The sequence below is a fragment of the Idiotropiscis lumnitzeri genome, chromosome 13 (genome assembly GCF_059441095.1).
Source record: "Idiotropiscis lumnitzeri isolate Australia: NSW breed Sydney's pygmy pipehorse chromosome 13, RoL_Ilum_1.0, whole genome shotgun sequence".
NCBI classification, from domain to species: domain Eukaryota; kingdom Metazoa; phylum Chordata; class Actinopteri; order Syngnathiformes; family Syngnathidae; genus Idiotropiscis; species Idiotropiscis lumnitzeri.
The window spans coordinates 15,069,256-15,092,737 of NC_142403.1; the positions used below are offsets into that span (position 1 = coordinate 15,069,256).

At 41.4% G+C, this 23,482-nt stretch overlaps 1 protein-coding gene across 7 annotated transcripts in view; it reads right to left on the reverse strand.

Annotated features, from left to right (window-relative positions):
• tp63 (tumor protein p63) overlaps nt 1–23,482 on the reverse strand; it is a 64,574-nt gene that overhangs the window by 8,244 nt on the left and 32,848 nt on the right. For 3 of the 7 annotated variants that reach the window (XM_088312746.1, XM_088312748.1, XM_088312749.1), the window contains 9 exons: nt 22,350–22,466; nt 21,095–21,206; nt 8,833–9,090; nt 1,541–1,727; nt 1,351–1,466; nt 985–1,094; nt 553–689; nt 285–367; nt 70–194 (listed from right to left, as the gene is read on the reverse strand). In XM_088312746.1, the coding sequence (XP_088168872.1) occupies nt 70–194; nt 285–367; nt 553–689; nt 985–1,094; nt 1,351–1,466; nt 1,541–1,727; nt 8,833–9,090; nt 21,095–21,206; nt 22,350–22,466 (1,245 nt within the window). Of the gene's footprint in view, nt 1–69; nt 195–284; nt 368–552; nt 690–984; nt 1,095–1,350; nt 1,467–1,540; nt 1,728–8,832; nt 9,091–15,913; nt 16,138–21,094; nt 21,207–22,349; nt 22,467–22,622; nt 22,645–23,482 lie in introns of those variants that run through there. The other 4 variants (XM_088312751.1, XM_088312747.1, XM_088312753.1 and 1 more) reach the window with 4 other exon arrangements.

Genomic DNA, 23,482 nt, shown 5'->3' on the forward strand with positions numbered 1-23,482 from the left:
CCAACCATTATCAGCTGCTGTAAAAGTCTTGTAACCCTTCAGCTCAAAGACGCTGTCAGGTCAACTCACTGTTTCTGAAGGAGGTTCTGCTGCTGCTGCCGGTACGACTCGATCGTGTGCTGTGGCAAAAACTGCATCAGCTCCAGAGACTCTTTGATCTTCACCAGAATCTCGTAGATTTCGCGGCCTTTTATCTGAAAGGACCAGGCAGTCAATCGGCGGCGACTTGAGGGGGAAAAAAAAAAAAAATGGGACGCGGTCGGAACGGAGGAGTTGGAACTCACGGGCAAACAAAACACCTCTTCGTCCGTGGATCTTCTCTTCTTGATGGCCGACATTTGGATGCCGTGAGACACCTGGCGGAAAGCTGGAAACGTAGAAAGAGGAGAAGGCAGGTGAAGTGAGAGGCGGTGATGTGGCAGGTTGACTATGGCAGAGCGGGAAACAAGGAAGGAAGAAAGGGAGGTCAAAGCTGCGGCGTTAATGCGGAACGTGGACAAAGCGCAAAAAAGCCGTAGAGCCCGTCACCAAGCCCCCCCAAGCTCTACTTACGGCGCTTCGTACCCTCACTGCTCTTTGTGGCGTCCGTGATGTGTTGCTTGCGGATGCTGTCCTCGTCCGCCTTGCGGTCGCGACCCGGACAGGCGCAGATGCGAGCCTCAAAACAGCGGCGGCCCAGAACCTGACCGCTACACACAAATCACGTGGAGGCCGACTTCAAAAACAAAGATTTGCTCAAGGGAAGATTATCAAAATATTGTTGCTGAACTTAATTCATCACTCAAGAAGAGTCCAGTTACTTTCATTCAACTTTTCAAATTATTGTCAAAATATAAAAATATTTTACAACTCGTTAGATTCAAAGTCATTCAAGTCTTTTTTAATTGGCAAAATTTGAATGAATAATTTCTGCTTCGGTTGCGTAATCTATTTCATTAGAGGACTTGTTTTTGAAGCCCAGTTACTTTTCAGTGTGCCGCTTACTCTCTGGTTTCCAAGGTGACGATGATGAGAATGGGGCGCCGGTTCATGCCGCCCACGCAGCTGGAGTTGCACATGAAGTTGTACAAGATGGTGGTGAACTCCGTGCCCACCTGATGGAAAACAGGAAGTGAGGTCATAATTTGTGCCTGGAAAAGCCTTTCTGTCATATTAAATTCATTTTTTTAAATTTTTTTTTGTACAAAGTTGACCAAGCAATTTTTCCACCCTCTGAGGTCATATCAGATTAACCCTTGGAAATGTTCCGCTTTCTGAGGTAGTATTGGCAGGGACAAAGTCGAGTGTGAAATGTTTTCCCCACATTTTTTCGGGTGTCTATAAAAATCCCCGAGACTCGTCAATTGTCACCTGAGGCGGCTCGTAGGGCACCAGCACGCTCTGCCTCCCAGTAATGGAATCCTCCACATACTGGGCGTGGCTATTCCCCTCCACGCGGATCAGGTGACTTGGCGGTGCGATCTGACCTGTTGCGGGACACAGAGGTGATCAATACGCGATGACAAATCAATCAGCCAATCAAACCAATCAATCAACCGACCGTCGTTGAATTCGCGGCTGAGCTCGTGGTTGGGGCAGCGCTTTACCACCTCGGTGACGTGTTCCGCCTTTTTGTAGACGGGCATGGCGCGGATGACGGCGCCCTGCGGGGGGGTGGTCAGAACTTTGATCTGGATGGGACATGTCTTGGCGATCTGGCAGTACAGCTTCTTCAGTTCCGTGGAGTACTGAGAGCACGAAAGAGAACACACAAGCGAACATGAGCGGACCGGAGACGATACCGAAAAAAATCTGCTTTTTTCGGTGTCACTGTGCTGCATAATTTGAATTTTCAGCTTTTAGAAGCAATAATATAAGCCTTTTTCTCACCGCCACGCTTCCTGGCTCGTTCTCTTTCAACTTCTATGCTGTCCGCTATTTTAGACTTTATACAGTACAGTTCAATACAAAACAACTTTATTTGTAAAGCGTATTTCATAACAGTTGCAGCTGTACCAAAGTGCTTTCCACTGAGTAAAACACAAAGTAGCAATAATTCAAAAACAAAGACAGTGGTAGATGTAAGATAACTCATTGAGTGCCATTGACGGCTAAAGACGTCAAAGATCCATTTTTTTTTTTTTTTTTTTTTACTCGGCTGTTAAAATACAAATTAATGATACTAACACATACAGTAAACAGCAGTTTGGCCGAAAGCTGAGGAATAAAAATGTGTCTTGTGCATTACAATACGATTGGTCAGAAGCGCCAACCCGTAGCAAGCAGGAGTCCGGAGGGTGTCGAATGCGCCACATCGTAGTACATCCATGCGTTCGGTACGGTAACGTGCCTTTTAGCTCGCTTTTTAACTCTGTCAGCCGGCCATCGCGTTTGCCACGGTGCCGCTCTGTTGGGTCGGTCTGGAAATTTTCCACCTTCGGAGGAAGTAGGTAGTCGAAGCTAGTGACGGGAAAATGAAGCTTCAAATTTGCTTCATGAACCAGTTGTTGTATTTTTAAGTCCTGAAGATGGCGCTGTAGGTTTAAAAACTGGCACTGACTGTGTTTTCAGCCCAATGTTGAACGGAGAGTGCCATCTACTGGAGTCCAAAAATACTACAACTGGTTCATGAAGCAGATTTGAAGCTTCATTTACCCATCACAAGTAGAAGACCCATTCACACTGCCTGTAAAGTCGGCATTTTCTTCCCATCTTTTTTAGTTTTCTGTTTCAATGGCATCAAGTTGGGGGCGGGGTCAAAGTCAACCCAGCAATTTCCCGCCTTTGGAGGTAGCGTCAGAAGCAATAACAGAGGACAAAATGTACTCTGTGTGTACTACCAGCGTAGGGCCGTAAAGTTTCATGGTTTCAAGGAAAATGCCTCATAATCAACAAGATCTCCGCGTGAAAAAAGTTGAAATAAAAAGCTCCTGATCACTTACAAGCACACAAACAACAACAACAAGAGGACAAACTGCACGGGGGGTAACACCTGTTGGCTGGACCGAGCCAACCCTGCCTTATTTTGCCCTCTGGCAAAAAAGGAGGTAAAAGACAAGACTGTGATTACCACCCACTTGATTACGCTTGCACGCACACACATTTTGGGCATCCTTGAAGATGTCTGATGGCAAGCCTGTGGTACTTCCGAGCGGCTCCATAAAAACGAAGCCTGCAGCCGCAATTAAAGCAGGCCCAGCTTTCATCTTTTGAAGGGCTAACGGGGAGGGGGGGGGGGGGTGATTGGGGGGGGGGCTTATCTTCCCTTAGCCAGGTTACGCTCGCACCCCTCTTCCATCCTTCTGTCCTCCCTTCTTTGCTTTCACTCTTCTTTCCTCACCCCCTCCCTCCCTCCCTCCCTTCCATCGGCTGGCGACCAATCCGGCGGAAAGTGTAACAAAAACAAGAGGCGGTGGCAAAGACGGATGGCTGCACTCGAACCCGACACTCCCCCGCACGCCGCCGTCACTCTGCTAAATGAGGCGGAAAAGTTTCAGATTCAATGGGGAAACCGAGCTGAATGTGACTGGTCAAGGTTGTCCAATTGTCACCGACTGACCACCTTTCCAGTATCACAAGCCTTTCACGTGGTTTAAACCAGGGTTGTCCAAACTGTGGCTCTCGGGTCATTTTAGTGCCCAGGGCGGATTTCAATGTTTAAAACTTGTGCCAACACCTTCAAAGAAATGTCAATTTTTTTTACCCATTAAAAACTGTTCAACTCCTCATCTAGTTCCTTAACTTAGTAGTGAAGGGAGTGAATATGTCAAGTTTGGCAGAGCTGGTCTTCGTATGTGTGCTGTTTCCAATAATTACAGGCTGCGGCTTTTTGTGTGGCTGCAGGCGAAAAACAAAAGACACAAGGCCGAGGAGAAAAGATCTAATCTTTCGGAAAGTTTGTTTAGATGATATCAAACTATCCCAGGCTCGCACCCACCCAGGAGAAGTGCGAGGAGAACACAACATAACCATCCCTGCCCTCCAGCTAGAAACTTTGCAGCACAAATATGCGCTCGTTTGCTCAGCGCTAACAGCTAACGCTAACCAGTTGAATGATGGGATTCACTCGCGGGGGCCACCGAGGTGTGTCATTAGGCTGCCTTTCGTTGGTCATGCTGGGACTCACGCACACACACACACACACACACACAGAGACACACACGATTTAACATCATCCATGCAGTAGGTACAGACACATTTTTAAATGAACTTTTTTGGAGGACTGAAAGGTGAGCGAAAGGAAGGATGGAAGGCATCAAGGATGTGGGAAAGAAAAGAATTCAGGAAGGTAGGAAAGAAGGACGCAAGAAGAAAGGGAGAGCAGGATGGATAAAAAACAAGAAGGACGGAAGGAAGGGTGTAAGGATGAAAGAATGGATGAAAAAAGATGGATGAAAGGAAGGAAGGCAAGAGGGAAGATAGAGTCAAGTTGGAACTAAGCGGAAAATGAAAGAAAGAAAGGTAGGGAAGAAGGATGGAAGGCCGGAAGGAAGTAAGAACGTTGGATGGAAGGAAGAAAAGATTGGAGGAAAGTGCTGGAAGGTAGCAAAGAACGATGATGGAAGTAAGAGAGCAAGGATGGATGAACGGAAGGGTAGGGAGGATGGAAGGAAGAGTGCAAGGTTGGAAAGAAGAAGAAAGGAAGGAGGAAAGAATGATGGAAGGATGGAAAGAAGGGCAGAAGAATGAAGGCACTAAGGAAGAAAAACAAGGATGCATGAAAGGAAGGAAGGAGGAAAAGGAGGATGGAAGGAAGAAAGAGGAAGGGAAGAAGGTAGGAAAGAAAAATTGAAAGGAAGGAAAGATTGATTGATGGAAGGCAGCGTGGATGATATTGGATGGAACTTGAAGGAAAAGAGATGGAGGGAGGAACAATTGAAGGCAGAATGGAAGGATGCAAGGAAGAATTGAAGGAAAAAGTGAAGGAAGGAAAGATGAAGGGAAGAATAGTAGAGGAAGAAGGAAAGCCACTTTTCGAGTCTCCACCAGGACTTGAAACCCTCACTTGAAATATTAAATATTAAAAAAATAAATAAATACCCTGCAAGAAAGCCTAAATTCCCAAACCTGACTTTGAAAACCTCACTCTTCGATGAGATACTTGTAAACCCATTTTGAAACCCCAACCGTACGTGACATTGCAAGGTCATGTATGTTGTGCCACGTCCAGCATATTCCGTCATTGCGACGGCTCGGGACACGCGAGCGAGCCAAGTTCTCCTGCAGCCGCAGGTCCCGGCAGGCCCGCCAGCTGCGGCGTTCCTGTGGCGCTGACAAGCGCTGCGGGCGCATGCACCCCAGTCAAGTCCTGACAAAACAAGCACGGCGTGGCGCCTCTGGTCTTGTCTGCCTCATACCTGACATGTCATGTCTTGCCTGCGGCGTCAAGAACGTGTAGGACTCATGCTTTTTCTTTTTTTTTTAACCCTTCTTCTGTGGCGAACATCGCCATTGAACTCAAGCGAGAAGCATTGGAATTTCGCTGGGGGGAAATTGCTTAAAGTGAGGGAAATGGACAATGTAGTTGTTTTTGGTGAAGCAGCATGTGGTTGTGCCGTTCACATATCATAACGGATAACGTATCACGGAAAGCTTTTGCATCACCAAAGGTACGCAGCTCCAAAGTAGCTTGTCGTATCGAACGATTCATTTCTGTATTGATCAGTGGCGTGTTTTCACTGAAGCTTTCTCAGAAAAATAAATAAATAAAATTAAAAAAAAAAAAAAAAAAGCATAGGTATGTATGAACTTTTCCACAACACGAGCCCAAATCATAAAAAAAAAAAAAAACCTTCCATCTCCGCCTCCTCCTCCTCTTGCTGCACCTTCAGTAGCTTCCACAGGCGAGTGGCAACACGCTCGCTCCCTGACACAAACAAGTCTCGGCCCCATTTCGTGAGGCGTGGGACGGGCCCGCAGATGTTCCCGGGACAAGCCACGTCTTGCCACCTTTCGCTCGAACACTCTTCTCTTTGAGACAAACCTATCCTCCTCCTCCTTCTTCTTCTTCTCCTGCGGCGCAATTGACTCGAAAAGGCAGTATTGACACAAGTCTTATCCACGGTCGGGCCGTCCATCCATTACTGTAATCCCGGCGACCCCCTAAGACACCGGGCAAACACCGGCAATCTTCTCAACGCACAATGGGGGCAGAGGATAAGCTTTGGCGACGCGCCATTAATTCAGAGCAGGGAGATCAGTGATGGAGGAAGAGGAAGAGGGTGGGGAAGGCTTTCTGGGAAGAGGTGGACCGGAGGTGTTGTGTGTCACCCTCGTCTTCCCAGACAGGAAGAGGTGAAGGGATGGGGTGAGGATTAGGTGTGTCCCCGTGAGAGGAGTCGCCCAAAAGGAATCGCCGATGATCTTACCCGCCTCGAGGCGGCTTCAAAAGGAGGCCGACATTCGTCGAGCTTTGTGTGATTTAAATGCTTTGATTTGGGACTTGTTCAGGATTTGGGGGGAAATTATAGTTCACATGAAAAATATGATTCTATTCTGTAATTGTCATTATCACTGAAATTATTATGATGAAAATAAAAATGAAAGATTACATTATATTTGAGTTTTTTTTTTTTTTTTGCACAAAAAAAGATCAAAGACAACATAGATATTTTTTTTTCTGATCAAAGCATAAAAAGCAATAGATAGGCTATCAAGTAAAAAAAAATGTATTCGTCAATTTTGTTTTAATATGTAAATCATCATATAGGCGAAATTTTGATAATAATTAAAAAATTTAAATTTTTTAAATAGTATTTGGGGGAGTTTTTTTTCTTTTAGAATTTCTTCAAATCACTTCCCTTTGAAAAAAATATGAATTATTAATAATGATAACATTATATACTTTTATTAATTTAATGTAATTTTGTTTTAATGTGTCTGTTGTTTGTGTATTATATCAAATATCAAATGGTGCCCCAAAAATATTTTATCATTAAAATATAGATGGTGAAAAATGTGTTTACAATTAAAAAAAAATATGTATTGAAACTTTTTTTTTTTATTAAAACTTTTTTCCCCTTTTATTCTATTTCTTGAAAAAAATGCTTAAAATAGAAAGTTTTGTTTGATACTTCTTAATTTTCATAATTAGCATATATTTTTCCATTTTTAACTAGTATTTTGGGGATTCTTGCCTTGTCAAAAATTATATATATATGGTCGAAAAAAAAAGATACAACTGAAATTCAGATTTTTTTTTTAATCATACATTTGAGAAAGTGGATTTGGTTTCAAATATTAAAAAAATATATTTGTAAAAAATAAATGCCTTACTCCTAATTTCTTGCACTCTCTGAAGTTGACAGACACTATTATTCTAACATATGACCTGTGTTGTAACATTCCATTGTTGTTTTTAACTGTATTTATTATTTAGTCATATTTGTGTTGCAATCATTTTTTTTGTCCCAATTTGGTTGTGCGGGGTGTGGCGTTCACAGACAAAACGCCGTCCGGGAATACGGCCGGTGTCACAACCTCACCCTTCCCAGCACTCCTTGCCTTGCATTGTGCAACATTTTACTGCCATGTTGTATGTTGTCATGTTTTCAATGAGGTAGTCACATGACCTCCATGCGTCCAGCTGTTGACAAGTCATGACATCACTTCCCGCTCACTCATTTGCTTCTCCAAATGGATCAATGATCAAAGCCATGATGGAACAGAGAATAATTCTAAGTAATAACAATTTAAGGTGTTCACATGGCTGACAGCGGGTTAAGGTTGATGTTGGTGTCCAGGTGTGGCCACGTGACGCCAGGCGATCACTCTGTCATTACCAGCCACATCTGCTACATGGCGAACAGTTCTTTGCATTTTTTTCCAAAGATAGTCATGGGATTAGGAGTCAAGCAGAACTTCAAGTGACTGCATTTTGTCACCTCATCAAATGATCCGATTTTAGGAAGCATTGTTGCCGTGTGAAAGTCTTCTGATGTGGCTATTGTGGAAAATAGGCTACACAATGAAAAAAGGTATACAGAGCAGCATTTCTACCGTGTGTATCCCTGACACTCACTTCTACAACACTGTTGTGTCCGAAGTAACTTTCGGACAATTACTGATGTCATGTTATTATTCGATTGTGGTATGTTGCGATGCCAAAGAGGCTACACAATGAAAAGGACGGACAAGTATACAGAGCGCTTTCCAGCTGACACTTCTACCAACATCTTGTTTTGAAAGCCACTTTCTGAGAGACGCTTATGTCAACTTATCCGATTGGGGGATGCTCTGTGAGAGAGGCTACACAATGAAAATGGCAGCGTTGGTTTTAACCTGACACTCACTTCCTTTTCAGTGACAGTCCATTAAGCACTGAACTTATCTGATTACTGAATGCAAAAATCGGACTGGGGGGGCGGGAGTCTTCTCATGCAGTTATTGTGCTGACTGTGTGAAGGAGGCTACAAAATGAAAATGACAAATATACAGAGCGGCATCTGTATACCTGCCACCCACTTCTCGCTGTTGTATTGAAAGCAGCTGTCGGACAAGCGTTGATGTTACCTCATTTTACGATTGCTGATTGGCTCGGAACTGGCCGCACAATGAAAACACTAAATGTTAAAGCAGTTTGTATATACCTGCCTCTAACTTTCATGCCCTTGGACGTGAAAAGATATTGTCAGACAGGTGCTGACATCCTCTAATTATGTGGCTGTTGATTGTGTTTGAAACAGGCTACACAATGAAAGCGACAAACGACTACAGAATCTGTATATACCCGCCACACACTTTTGTCAGACAAATTTGACATCATCTAATGATCTGATTGCTGATTGGTTCTTTATCTGAAACAGGCTACACAATGAAAACAGCAGACAGGTATTCATAGATGGGCCGCCTCACCGTCCAGGTTGCCGACTTGGCCGTGCTAGACTGCTGGAAAGACACGTCGAAGGTGTGCGGGCCGGCGTAGTCGGTGTTGGACGGGATGGCGGGCGAAGGCGACAGGGCGTCAAAAGTGGAGCTGGGCTGGGCGTAGGGCGACGGCGCCGTGACGCCGTTCTGGGCGTGCTCCGTGTTGTACGGGCTGGTGGACGTGGAGCCTCCGTTCTGGATGTTTTGCTCCATGCTGTTCAACAGGCCCAGATTGGTGTACTGAGACTAAGGGAAAGACAACAATTGGTTTTCAAATTTACTTGGTCAACATTTTTGACTTCAATTAAAACTGTGCATAGCATCAAACAGTATTTCCTTCAATGGAAACAGTGATGACGGGACAAATTGATGTCAGAACCACAATAGTGATTTTGGTGGCTAAAATTCATGTAAGCTTGATTTGTAAAAAAAAAAAAAAAAAAAAAAGTTGATCAGTAGGAATGGAAAAGTAGCCCAATGGCTCTTGGAAGCCATATCAGCACTCGTTTAGCGGCTAGCTGCTAGCCATTAGCTGCTAAGGCTAGCAAAAGAGGCCGCATGTCAGCGCAAATCGATTTTTTTCAGGATCCTAATTTAGCGATTGAACATGATTTCAGGATGATGTGTTGATGTTGTCAGCAGTTAGTAATGGCAATGTAAACTGGACTCAGACTATCGCGCAAAAAAAAAAAAAAAAAAGAATACACCAAATATTACACGACTCTTGATGGCAATGAAGTCGGAACGAAAGGATATTTGACCAAACGTGGGACTAAATCCACGATGAGCTTCAACATTTCTCAGTATTTTCTATTTCGTCATGCTAATAATATAAGTGCCTAACAAGTTTTTTTTCGCAAAGTCAGATTTTTGCAGGCAATTAGCAAGTAAGATATGAATAGATGGGGCTTCATTGTATGGAATTTATTTTTAACATCAATTTTTGATGCTATGTGTTGCCATTTTTTTTTGCCCGAGGGGGAAATACAGAATTATTATTTAATATTCTAATAATATACTTGCCTATGTCATTACCCAAAATGATCTCTAAATCAACCTTAATCTTTATGTGCTGTATTTTGTATTCAATACGGAGCAGTGAGGGATTACGTGACACCTGTGCACTCAAATATACCACACAGTCTGGCAAAAGATCAAAGCTAAATAGTGCTAAAGACACTTGGGTGCTAATGGCTAACGCTGCTAATCATCCGCACTTTCCAGGAGATAAAAGATCCAAAACATATCCGTCTTCAAACGCAGCCATTCCGTTCCTTTTATAAGCGCCGCATTCCGGGGCGGCCATCAATCTGTCCTGGATTTATTTCCAGCCCCTCCCGGAATGACCACAGCTGTCTCTCCCTCTCGCCCCCCCCCTTCCCCGCTAACTGGCCAGGTGTTAGCGGACCCTTATGAAACTCTGCTTTGACACACAAGAAAGCGCACACATCGCCATCACAGCAACGGGGTCATCTGAGTGCGGGCGCGATGCGGGTCAAAATGCCGACGAGGCCCCGCTAAGCTCCGGAAACAGCGCCGCTTAAAAGGGTCTGGGGCACACAAAAGCACAGGCCGTGCAGGTGTTGACTTTGTCCCAACCAATTTGGTGTTGGTGTCGTTTGTACGGAACAGCCACTTCTTTTCAGTATAGTTAACTGCTAAGTTTAGGAAAAAAAAAAAATCTTGCTCATTTTTTTTATTAATGGATGGATGGACTTAGTAAGGCCACTATTTCAGAATTTTAATGTCGCTCATGATGGTGAAACAATTTTTTTCGATGGTACTTAGTCGAAATAGTTTGAGAACCCCTCCTATAAAAGATGTCTCTTTCTCGCCTTTTTTCCACATCTGTGTTGATTCTATGAAACAGCGACACTTAAAAAAAAAAGTGTGGCCATCCCACAGTATATACCTAAACAACTTCAGGGGTGACAACTGCTCATCCACCTCTTGCCTTGTGGTGACCCGCAGGGTTCAATTTTAGGCTCTTTTACTGTTCTGCAACTGACACACAGAAATTCCTTCCACGGAGATCAGAAGATCAGCTAACTGCTGTTAAACAAAACATTCTCAAACTCTTTAACTCAAAATCGGAAAGAATTGATAGAAATCCAGCCTTGGTACCGTAAGAGCCAATAGCTAAAAAACACAAGAGTAATTTTACAATTTGAATTTCATCTTCACGACATAAATCGATAAAGTCGTCCAGTTGGACCAAAGCCAACATAAAAAAAAAAGTATTTCGTCCGGAATAAACACAATTTTTTATTTCACACATAGAGCAAAGCACAATGGTATTGTGGGAGAGTTTCATAAGTGTTGCTATTTTTTTTTCAATTACTTTGTATTTTTTAAATCCGCTATGATGGCTAAAATCTAATTTCTTCATCTTCCAAATGTAAAAGGTGTTTTTTTTGCTATGCTGCTATTCCAAAAGTCACAGACATGGAAAGATAGGTGGGAAATGGCATCTTTTACAATAAAAGATGGCATTTTTCAACCCTTTTATGGTATTCTTGATATACTGTGCAACAGCAACACAGAAAAAAATGGAGAAAATGCACCAAAAAGAGAAGCGTGAGCTTCTGATACGCCAACCAAAGGTGTGAAAATGTCGACTTCATCGCCACAAAAGTCCGCAAAAAAAGCCAGGAATCCTTCTTACACAATTCCGTTTTTTCCCCGAATGAGTGACATCACTGCCTCGCCTGGTAGCGGGGGTGGGTGTGTATGCTGGTGGATGACGTGGAAGCGACAGGCGATCATGATCAAATATCAGTGGGAAGAAAGAAAAGGCGTCGGAATTCTTGGGAATAAGCGCCCGGTCATCAAGGATTTGCTGTTTAATTGACTGGAAATCAGGATGACGCCTTTGATTAAAATAAAAAAAAATAAAAAAATCCCCTTGATGTGACTGCGCCATAATGGCCGTTTAATAAGTGGGAACGTACATCAAGACCCTTGACAGGCTCAGAAGCCTTTTGGGTTTTTTTAAATTTTTTTTTTCCCTCGAAAGGTCACCAAGTTTGCTCGAATTGCATAGACGAAACCGAATGCAGGACACAAGCTTTTTTGACCAAACACAACAACTTACGCTGATCATGAGCCACCTCGTCACCACATCCACAAAATTGTTGACAACATAGCCACAAACATTGATCCATCACGCTGTCACGATTTCATGGTGCCTTCATTTGGAGAATTATTTTTGTACAGGTAGTAAACAAGTTTTGATTTGCAGTGTAATTACACTGTTGACCACCAGATGGCAATACAGTATTTTGTTTATAAATTGGGAAAAAGAATGAACGCAGGAAGTCCTCCTGCTCAGCCACATTTTGGTTGAAAATTATGAAATGTTATCTTCTGTAATCCTGCTTTTTATGCCTACAACACAAAGCAAAGGTTCATTTTTTTTAAGTACATATTTGGGCATGATTATTGACGTATAAGTGGGATGATAAGTTAAGTTTATTAGTTTGGAATAAAATAACAGCTCTTTACTGTAAAAATATAAAATATAAAAATAATTTTGTTTGAATCATTTCTCTAGCTCTCTTTCTGGAAATTATGTGTTTACATGCGTTTCGATTCTTTTAAAAGTATGTTTCATATCTTTAAAAAATTTTTTGCCATCATTGCAATAAAAACATGCCAAGGGAGTATTGAAATTGGCTATTTCTATATCGCAGATTTTACTTGTTGTCAAATGTTTGTAGCTTTGTCAAGCATCACTACAAACATAAAATTGTGTGTACTCACTCAGAACATAGCCACTAGCATAAAATTGCATCACCACATACGTTTGCTTACAGTTTTGGAGACTAGCTAATAAAAATAATCCACTGTCTAAAATAAAAAAAAAAAAAAAAAAGGCTTTTGGTATAATTTTGTAAGGAACTAAGTCAAGCTTCATTTAGTGCAGCCCAAAAAGTGATTTGCTGACATCTTGTGGTATCGATAATACAAAATCGCCAACATTTTTGGGGCGGGTATCAATTATTTGCCAATTTTTGCTGAAAAAAAAAAAAAAAGATCACACATTGCACACGTTACACTTTTGGAATCCGTCAGGAATTCAAGACGACTTGACATGAGTGGCTGCAGGGGTTCTGGGTGATGGGTCAATAAGGAGGTGTGTCTGGGTGGAGGAGGGTGGTGTTTTCGAGGACGGGTAAAGGTGGTGGTCTCTCCGCACCTATGGCAGCGGGTGATTGTATCAACATCAACACACCATTACAGCAATTACCAGCCCTGGACGCTCGCATTGTCCGCTTCTAAGGGGGCTGGTGGGGGTGTGGATGTGTGTGTGTGTGTGTGTGTGTGTGCTGGCTTTGCAACACGATCCCCCTTGGCTCTGCGGTGGGATTGAGCCGGACACCACTTAAAGACCCCCACCCCACACCACCCGCTTTGCTTAACAACAGGTTGAAAGACAGTGACCCCCACACACCTGCTAAATGCCGCCGCAATCACCCACGTACCAAAAACATAAATAAATATTAAAAACACGTAGTGTATGCCTTTTGTAACCAACAATACAAAGATATACCAATGTGCTTGTTGAAAATAAAAAAAATCTACTTATTCTCATTTTCTGGATACATTCTAATCTGACTCGGGCAACTACGCTAACGGTATATGGGCGTATTGACAAAATAATGGCAGCCCTGCAAAGCCCTCGCCCAGACCTTTAATTTGAGGTGTGACTCCATGTGGTTAGTCACGGGAAAAAAAATAAGATCAGAAGTTTTGGTGATGAGCATGTGTTTTCTGAAACATTCAAGTATGATTTAGGAGATTACGCTATCCACAACGAGCCTGCTGCTGGATGCATATTTCGGGGATGTAAAAAAAGTACATGAAATAACTCATTTATTTATTATTTATCCAACTCATTTAAATAAGTAATCAAATATAAACTTATATGTTTTAATAGATGATGCATATGATTAAAATCCATATTCATATAACATTTCAAAGGAATAGTATTGAATAATCACAGTTAGTTGGGTACTCAAATTCCTCATATGCATATCTTGGGGACTGAAAATTAAATTAAAAAAAAAATAATAATAATAACAGTTGAAATGACGACATTCTGGGAAACTATCCAGTTAGACATTTCCGATATCCGCCTTCCGGAAAAAAGTGCAATGGAATGAGAAGATATACACAACCAAATATTGGCTGTGCAATCATCATAACCCTTGCGACCCGGGCCTCACGCTTGCACCAAAGACTGCAGCAAGACAACTCGTTGTATGCAAAAAAAATAAATAAAAAAATTAAAAAAACAACTCAACTGACTGTCAAAATCACAACAGTGGCTCGCGTTGACATCAATCACAGCGTTTTACTTTCTGTACCAAGTAACCGTGATTGCTTTTTCCACAATCAGCAACTCCTTTTCCAACGCATTTTCACTTTTGCAGCACAAAAGTGCACAATAAAGTGTGCTTCACGCAAACACACCAAATAAATCACAACTTTCCACATGCGGAAGCATCGAAGAACAAAAAATTCCATCAAATGGTGACACAGGCTGTGTTTTTCAAGGTGTGGTTTACACGCGCACATACACACACACACACACGCGCAAACACCCCCTCGCGCCCAAACAAACACACACCAGCAGCCCAAAGAAGTTGCAGATTACAAAGACAAGCTCAGGCTGCGAGCCCGACAGAAGCAACTTGGGCGGGAATAAACATCTAACGTTGGAAAAAACACAGTTATTTTTGTTTGTTTGTTTGCCAGAAGAAATCCAAACGACAAAATGACATTCGATTCCACCTTATATACAAAAGCTACAGTGGCAGAGACAGACAGACACAAGCTACAAACACAAAAATAAAAGGCAAAATAAAAGCTGATTTTTGTTTGCTCTTTACAAGACGTGGTTCATGTTGACTTTTGTAATCAAAACGATTTCATTTCCTTTGATTTTCGGCGCAACGGCGACAGTTGCACAGAATACGAAAGAAGATACTAATGCAAAAAAAGCAACAATAAATTCAAAGAAATTTTCACCAGTTTTTGTAAACTTTGGACAGCAAACGTGTCAGGAATAAAAAAAAAATTAAGTTGTTTCCAAAAGAAATTAAAATGTTTGGTATAAATAAAATAAAGTAACAACGCCTTAAATCCGCTTTCAACAGATTAAAGAAAAAAAAATTCTCAAATGGAAAGCAGAAAAACACCCAAAGTTGTATTGTTCAAGGTGTGGTTTAGGTTGCCGAAATAATTTGGAAATGACATATTCCATCTTAGTAGAAGCTACAAATGAAAAAAAAAAAATCATAGCAATGACATTCAATGGATAAAAAAAAAAAAAACTTATGTATAAGTTGTATTTTTTCCAGGTGTGGTTTCCCTTGCCTAAAAAAAAATCTAAATTATAAATGACACTAAAAATAGAGTCAGAAGCTATTGATATAAAAAAATAAAAAAATACGTCCAAAAAATGACCATCAATGAATTTTCCATCTATTTTTCTCCAAAAACTTCACAACGGCAATGAAATAACTCAAAAGTCCAGTTTATGTACAAAAGCTGAGTCTGACAGATGCAAAAACTTCTCCGAAAATCAATATGACAAAGACAAGACTTTGTAAACATTTTGGATTCCCCCCCCAAAAAAAGAATGCAAGGGTTTATCCTAAAATATGTAGAATCACCAAAAAAAATAATAGAATTGCCTCCAGTTTTTGCAGATTTTTTTCCCCCCTCAAAATATTATTTCCCAGCAGAACCAAAAGCAAAAAGTGAAAAGTATAGTTATATTCATCAGGAAAAAAAAAAAAACAGTCCAGAAGTACCAAAACAAAAAAGCTCTCATTTGACGCTTTGAAATTTAAACGCGCGCCGTTTTGCCCACACATCCAAGTGTTTACATTCCACGCGTGCTAACATTCCGATTCCTTTGGTCCCACAAATCCAACGACAAAAAAATTCATTTCAATACAATGAAATCCAATTTTGTCCAAAATTTGGGCTATTTTTGTGTGTGTGTGTGTGTGTGTGGCGAATCCCCTCAATTTTGAGGCCCGTGAACCTGAACGCTTACCTCGCTGTAGGGCGTACTGGTGCCCGTCTCCAAGTACAACATGTTGGCGCTGAGATTGAGCAGGGCGGCTGCTGTTTGCTCCACCGGCTCCAGGATTCCCCCCTGAAAAATCTTTACTCGACACGGAGCGCAAATGACGCTGAATCGGTTGTGGTGGTGGTCGGGGGGGGTTAGACGGGATGCTTCGTTAGCAACGTGGAAGGGCCAGGAGAAGAAGAAGAAGTACCAGAAGAAGAAGAAGCTCCTAAAGAATCCATGGGAGGGCTCTTATATAGCGTGATGGTGGAAGTGGGGGAGGGGGGGGGGGGGGTTATAAGGTTTACCTGTGAGCTACCTGAGTCCACGCCCATCCTGGGAAGAGGCTGCGGCTTCTCCAAAAACTCCTCAAGTACTTTTGATCCCAATGGGAGGGAGAGACAACCTGAGATTTGAATGCATTACATCGGCTTCAAGTGGCACCTCGACGTAAAACTGCCACGATTTCAGAGCTTTTACATTTTGAAATTAGATTCAAAATATGAAATGTTTTTTTTTTTTTTTTAAATATAATGGGGAAAAAAATTCTAGGACTTTGCAGGTCCCACATGGTCCGCAGTACTTGAATTCATATGGCAAGAAAATCACGTCGGTAAAATAAACAGATAATATTAAAGCGGACTTTTTACTTGAAATTTTCGAATAATGGAAGGTCATAAAGTAATTAAGGCTACAACTAACACCGATTCTAATAATCGATTAATAGTTTGATTATTTGGTTGATTAATTGATGAATCGGGTAAAAAAAAAAACAGGTTTTAATTTCCATCCCTTTATTTAAAGATAAGACATCATTTCAAATTGACAATGTCGAAAATACAAAAACATCAATTTTTTACGATTCAGTCACTGGTTTGGTCTGTAACATGTATGAAATAGGCAAAAATGTTGATTATTGTTTTCCAACGTAAAATAAACGGAAATTGGGGGATATTTACTGCTTGACAATTTTAATTTAAAAAGGTATTTAAACGATTAATCGATTATCAAAAATAATTGTTGATTCATTTGTTAATTGATTCATTCTTGATTAATCGTTAAAATGATATACTAGTAATGCAAACCATTAACACTTTTTTTTCTAACAAAATGTCATTTCAAAATGCAATGAAAATGGAACAACAGCAAAAACAGCCTCTAATAATCTCTAAAAATGCTAACAAAATAATACGCTGATGAACTGCTAATGCCTACATGACCTTTGTAAGTCTTCTGAAAATCCAACCAAATGGTGTGCTAATGAACCAAACTGCCAACACTTCCGACCAATTCCCAAAGAAAGTCCGTTCCGAACGAGCGACAGCAGCGGACGCTAGCTTCGTTAGCAGACCAGCGAGCTCCCCCAAGCGACAATTAATGCACGAGAACCTCCGATTCACATACGCCTAAAAATATCCATTTGCATGTAACTAATTTAGCAACCAACTAAGTATGCGTATCATAACAGCATCTTTTTCCTCCCTTGCAACATTTCCATCGCCATGAACGTAACGTTCAAACGCTTCATCCCAACTAACTGTGCGGCTCCTTGCCACTGTGCAGATGCCGCTCAGTGTTGTTTTACCATAATTAGAAGTTTGTTTAGGTGGGCTAATGATCCCCCTCACAAGGCTGCCGGACACTTGAAAGTGTTGATGCGTTGACCCCCCCCCCGCCCCCCCCCCCCCCGTGGGCGCCCGCCCCAGGCTGTGTAACACCGGGTGGGGCTGCTGATTGGAGACACTGACTTAACTGCAAGGAATCACGGCTCAAGTCATTCGAGAGACGTTTGAATTCATTTTGGCCAAAGGGCAACAAGGTCGGCCTCTTCATGCAGGTCACTTGGACTTTCCAACTGCTCGGTCAAGATTGGATTGCATGGAGGGATAATTTAAGGAACCCTAAATTATTTGTACATACTGTACTTTCCCCATTATTTTATTTATATATGTAATTATATGTAATTACCCATGTAACACACACACACACACACACACACATTTTTACATACTCTCAGGACATCAAACTTTCAAAAGAATAGCTCTTCGCAGTCCATTGACGTTATTGTGAAACATACTGACACGATTCATTAAATGGTATTGCTAACCATGACAAACTGGCAAGGAATGAGCTTATTAAAATTATAACCTAATATCATTGTTGTCTATTTGAAACAGTTTCCTGCCTCCGTAGGTGCTGCTGTTTTGAGTAGCAAAAGGCAGTGGGAACAACACTGTCCATGACCGCAGTCAGTTGCAGAGTTTGCATTCTATTTGTCTTCAGAAATGTTTAGAACAAATCTGGCAGCAGTTGCCGTGGCAGTTTCACGACCTTACTTACTGCATTTGCGCACTGACTCAATATAATGTCTGCCATCCCAAGCAAGGAAACAAAGGCAAAATATTCTCAAGGAAGAGCCAGGAAGCACTAACGCAAACACGTAACACAACCCCCCCCCCGCCGAGTGACGACCGAGCCACTCCACACCTCTGAAAAGGTGCATCGTCGCCACCTAACCCCCCCCCCCTCCCTTGCACCCCGTCCCTACACCCCGATCGCCCCTTGACTCAACACACAGCTGATCCCCGTGTTATCAATGTGTAAAATCAGCTGTTAGAGGGGTAGGATATAACGTTTCTTCTCCCACTACATTCCTCAGTGTTATTCAACCTTATGTTTGCATTACCTTAACCTCCACCACAAGACTCTGACGTGGGGGGGGGGGATAAATCCACTCTGATCGATGAGAGATGGGACTTGTGTTAAATTGTCGCCCCGCAGCTACAAGTGGGGCGAAAAAAAAAGAGGAATTTCAGATTAAACATAAAACCCTCCACCATACAAATAAGATCCTCCGGGGCACTAAACACAAAGCTGACATTTAATGACTCAACAGAGGCACACCTCAAGGAGGCTGGAGGGGGCACAGATATTTCAACACAAGAGGTGGAGCAACACATGTAGATAGATAATATATTAATACTCACAGGCATATATTCTTCATCCTCTACGTAGAACGATTGTTGCTTAGCACTGCATCTTATTGAGGAGTAACCGTCAATTTGTCTGTATTATACTGCCCCCAAGTGGGCAAAGTGCATATGCCAGAAGGAGAACCATAACGTCAACTGACGTGACGCAAAAAATGTGAATCTACTGAATCACGTCATTAATGTTTATTAAAGTTTAATATTAAAGTGCTTTTCTTATGAAAAAAAAAAACACATGACAAAAATGTTTGCCGAGTTTTTCAATATACGAGTGAGACAGTAACATTGCAATATAATGCATTACTTTCAAATGACAGAAAGTACTATATCTTACATTTTGGAAGTGGTGGGGGGAGGCGGGGATGGTGAGGGGGACGAGGACGGGGGCGGGGGAGGGGGGGGGGGGGGCGGTTCACAGGTCAGGGTCATCATTCATCAAGAGAGCACAGCCCCTCCTTGGGGGAGGCAACATCACTCAGCTCCACAAAGCAAATTTATATTTGCGACGTTTCCCAGCCTGCAGCTTTCCTTGCAGGCTTCGCAAAATGAGGGTCATCTTTTTTTGTATTTCCTGAGTGTCATGACCGGAAAAGCTGCACAGGTTAAAATAAAACCTAATCCCCCCCCCCAAAGTCAATTCTGTCATTTCCAGGGGTACTCCAGAGACTAACTTGTCCAAGAGGATTGTCAGAGCATGACCAAATATGAACCAAGTGTAAAGTTAGATGACTTGTCATAAATGTCTCCAATGTCTGTTCTCTGAAACGCTTGCAAGAAATTGTGAAAATTCAGACAAATTTGAGCAATATTTACCATGAGTGGACCCACCAAAAAGTTTCAAGAAGCCATACCTGAAAACATACAGGAAGTATGGCAACAAAATTTGATGACTCGCTATAAAATAGAAACTCGAATGTACTTCACACTTTGGTGGCAAATTCAGACTCAGGTCGCAAGAATTCATCCCTGAAAGGAAACAGAAGTCGGACCACAGCAGAGGAAACTATGGACACAATTTTGAAAATTCAGCCCCTGAGGCAGGTTTCAATCAGCAACAATTTGGTAAACATGTTCATCATGAATCGACCCACAAAAAAGTGTCAAGAAGCCATGTCGGGATAAAAAACAGGGAAACGCGGCCATTTTGGTTCAAGTCATTTTCAAAGACAAACTTGACCTGGAGATTTGGTGAAATTATTAACAAATTTGAACCAGATATGCCGGACAGATGGATGGATGACACTAAATTGCGAAGTTTTTAAAAAAAATTTTTTGTAATTAGCGGCAAACATGAAAAATGTCAAAATTCAGCCCCCGAAACCAATTTAACTTCGCAACATGACATTTGGTAATCATGTCAATCATGAGTAGACCCACAAAAAAGTCTCAAGAAACTCCAGCTGAAAAGACACGGGGACGCTACCACTTGGGATTGAAGCAGCCATTTTGGGGTGAATCATGGCTCCTTCAAAGATGCCACCAAATTAGAACCATGTCACATGACAAATTGCCGATGGCGAATCGTTTATCATTTGCATTTTCGTCAATGCACGTGGGCGGAGCCTGACGGTGCAGCGCAATGACTCGCGGTGTGTCAACATTGGCGAAAAGCATCTTGACATGCTTTTTGAAAAGGGAAAGGAAACTTTCCAAAGCGTGTCATCGGCTACATATATGAAGCTCCAAACGCACTACCACCAGCGCCATCACCCTGAGGGGGTCAGCAAGGGTCAGAGTGCACGGTGAGATCATATCAGCGAGCCCTCCCGGACAACATCTGCTGATAACGCTTACTCGTGAAGTAGCTCGGCATCAAAGTCCGTCCCGGGGAAATTCCTTTGTTAGTGAGGAGAATGTCGTACGACTTGAAGTCCCGTCAACTTAAAGCGAAAGTCACCTGCAGCTGGTTTCATTTCATGGGCGCCAATCGTGGAACTCGTCATCGGAAATAGCAACGTTTAACATCGAGTCGCTGACTGAGGAAATCGCAGCTGACATCAAAATCGATCGATCCAAATGAAGCGAAGCGAGTTTATAGCGAGTGAAACTAAATTTGGACTTAGTCAGAACGCTAAATGCGGCTCCAGAAAGAACGCATTCTCATACAAGAAGACCAAAAAATTTAATTAATTTCTTTTTTTTTTTAAATCTGTGAAAACAAAGCGATATTACTCACAGCAAGCGTGTCGTCCGGTTCGTGCATGGTGATGCAGTCCATGCTGATCTGGATGGTGTTCCCCGCCGAGACGTGAGGCGGAACCTCGCCAAATACCGAATGTATTGAGGAGCTAATGTCCAAAAGAAAAAGAAGAAGTGGAAGACGGTGAGACGTCAAAGCGTAACAGCTTTCGGTACTTACGTCCACGAAGGACCAAGCCATCACTTTAAGGCAAAATGTAAATTGAGGGCTTTTTGTGTGAGTGTGGTTTGTGATGTCACCAAAGATGAATGCGGTACTATTGAAGATGAAGAGGAATGTGAACTATAGAACAGGAAATTGAATTTCGTGACATGTGCTTTGAGTCCTGGCTGCCTTTGCACGTCTCTTTTGGCCCCAACACTGTCACCCCAAAAAAAAAGATCACAAATACAAAAACTAAATAAAATATATTAAAAAAAATTAAATGAACGATAAATAAAACGAAATAAATAAATAAATTTAATTACATTTAAATTAACAGATTAAATAATATAGAACAAAAAAAATATGCATATAAAAACAAAACAAATAAATACATACAATTAAAATTAATTACAAAATTAAAGTCAATTCACTAAAATGAACGAAATATATGAAATAATGAAACAAAAAACAATGAAATGGAATAATTATCTTCTATTATAAACAACTATAACTCACTATATATAAAATATATATTATAAAAATAATTTAACTTGATTAGTTTAAAAGTAGTTAAAAAAAAAAAGACAAGCTGGTTTGCGTCCTTGTTTCTGAAGTACAGTAAAACTGTTAAGAACTGACGGTATTAATAGGATTCATTAATTCCAAACTCATTTTAGAATATTACGCTTCAAATAGATTTTATGGACGATTCCATTTTGAAACATCACGTATGCACGCACATGCGGTGAAGACTCTGGATCGCCACCAACAACCCAGGCTAAACTAGGCTTCTCCTCAGCACACAATGCTTGTCTCGCAGTCAAGATGTATCACTTCAACATACTTCTTTGACACCAATTGCTGTACTACTTTCCTATTTAGACAGAACATTGGCACCATCTTGTGGCATTTCAGAAAGAGCATAAAAATGGTGACTCAGTATTTATTTATTTTTTCTCAAATAGCTAACAGGAAGAAATGGGAATTTGTAAGAGGTGAACTGCAAATATGTGAAGAAATGATGTATATGCGTTCTGCTTTAGAGTTTCCATTGTAATGTTTTGTGAGTGTTTTAGGCTGCACTTACTGGTCCAGCATGTCAAAGAGCTGGTTGACGACGTCCTGGTTGAAGATCTCAGCGCTGGGCGCGACCTGACCGTGAGACGAGGTGGCGAGGAAGGGGCCGTCCCTTCGCTCGCGGAGTCTGCGGAGACACCAAAACACCTTCAGTCAGACGCGTCGGATTTCAAAATAAAAGAGCAATAAGCCGCCGAGTCATCACACTTCCAGGATGCCACCCAGCCAGCCGGTCGGCCATTGTGAATATTTGCTGTGAACATAATGAGTTGAAAGGTGACACCTGCTTCACAGCTCACGCCGCCATTGTTGACGCTCAAGTGGCGCACGCTCACATCCCTCCCCGGAGACACACAGAATTCCCCCCCCCCCCCCCGCCACCTCCAACAAGCACCAAACACCAGACACCAAATACCGCCACCACCACTGTGACTTGTGCTATGAGTACAGCTGGACGGGCAATGCGGAGTGCAAACTATTTAAAGGGCCACTGGAATTCCCCCTCACTGTGTCAACAAACATGCATATATTACACGGAATATAATATGGAGCGTGTGCAATAAAAATTGTCATAAAATTATATTACAAAAATAAGAAAAAAAGTGTGTGTGTGTGTGTGTATACTATATATATATATATATATATATATATATATATATATATACGTATATTAGGTGTGTCAAAATTAACTAACTAAATGTATACATTTTGAGAATTGTTTGAAAAATGCCTGTGAATTGTCAATGATTTAAAATAAACTTAATATTTCGTGATTTTTTTCCAAGATATCGTTCACCAAAAAAAAAAAAAGTGATTATTCGCAATTAATTACGGATTTTTTTTGCAATTAATTACTTAAAAAAAACTGATATCGCTTGATATTTATCGGATAAATAAAATTAGAAATAAAAAGCTTATCGATAAAATAAAACAAAAACAAATAATAAAATCTAAAAAACAAATAAAACAATGAGCATGAAGACAATATAGAGTATAGTCTCAAAATTCTGTATATTAATACAAAATTAATTGCACAATGAAAATTTGAATAGTTAAAAAAAGGAAATAAATAAAGCAACGTGTATAAAAACAGAATTAGGAAAACAGTAACTCCCAAACCTCCAAAATAATAAAACGCCCAAA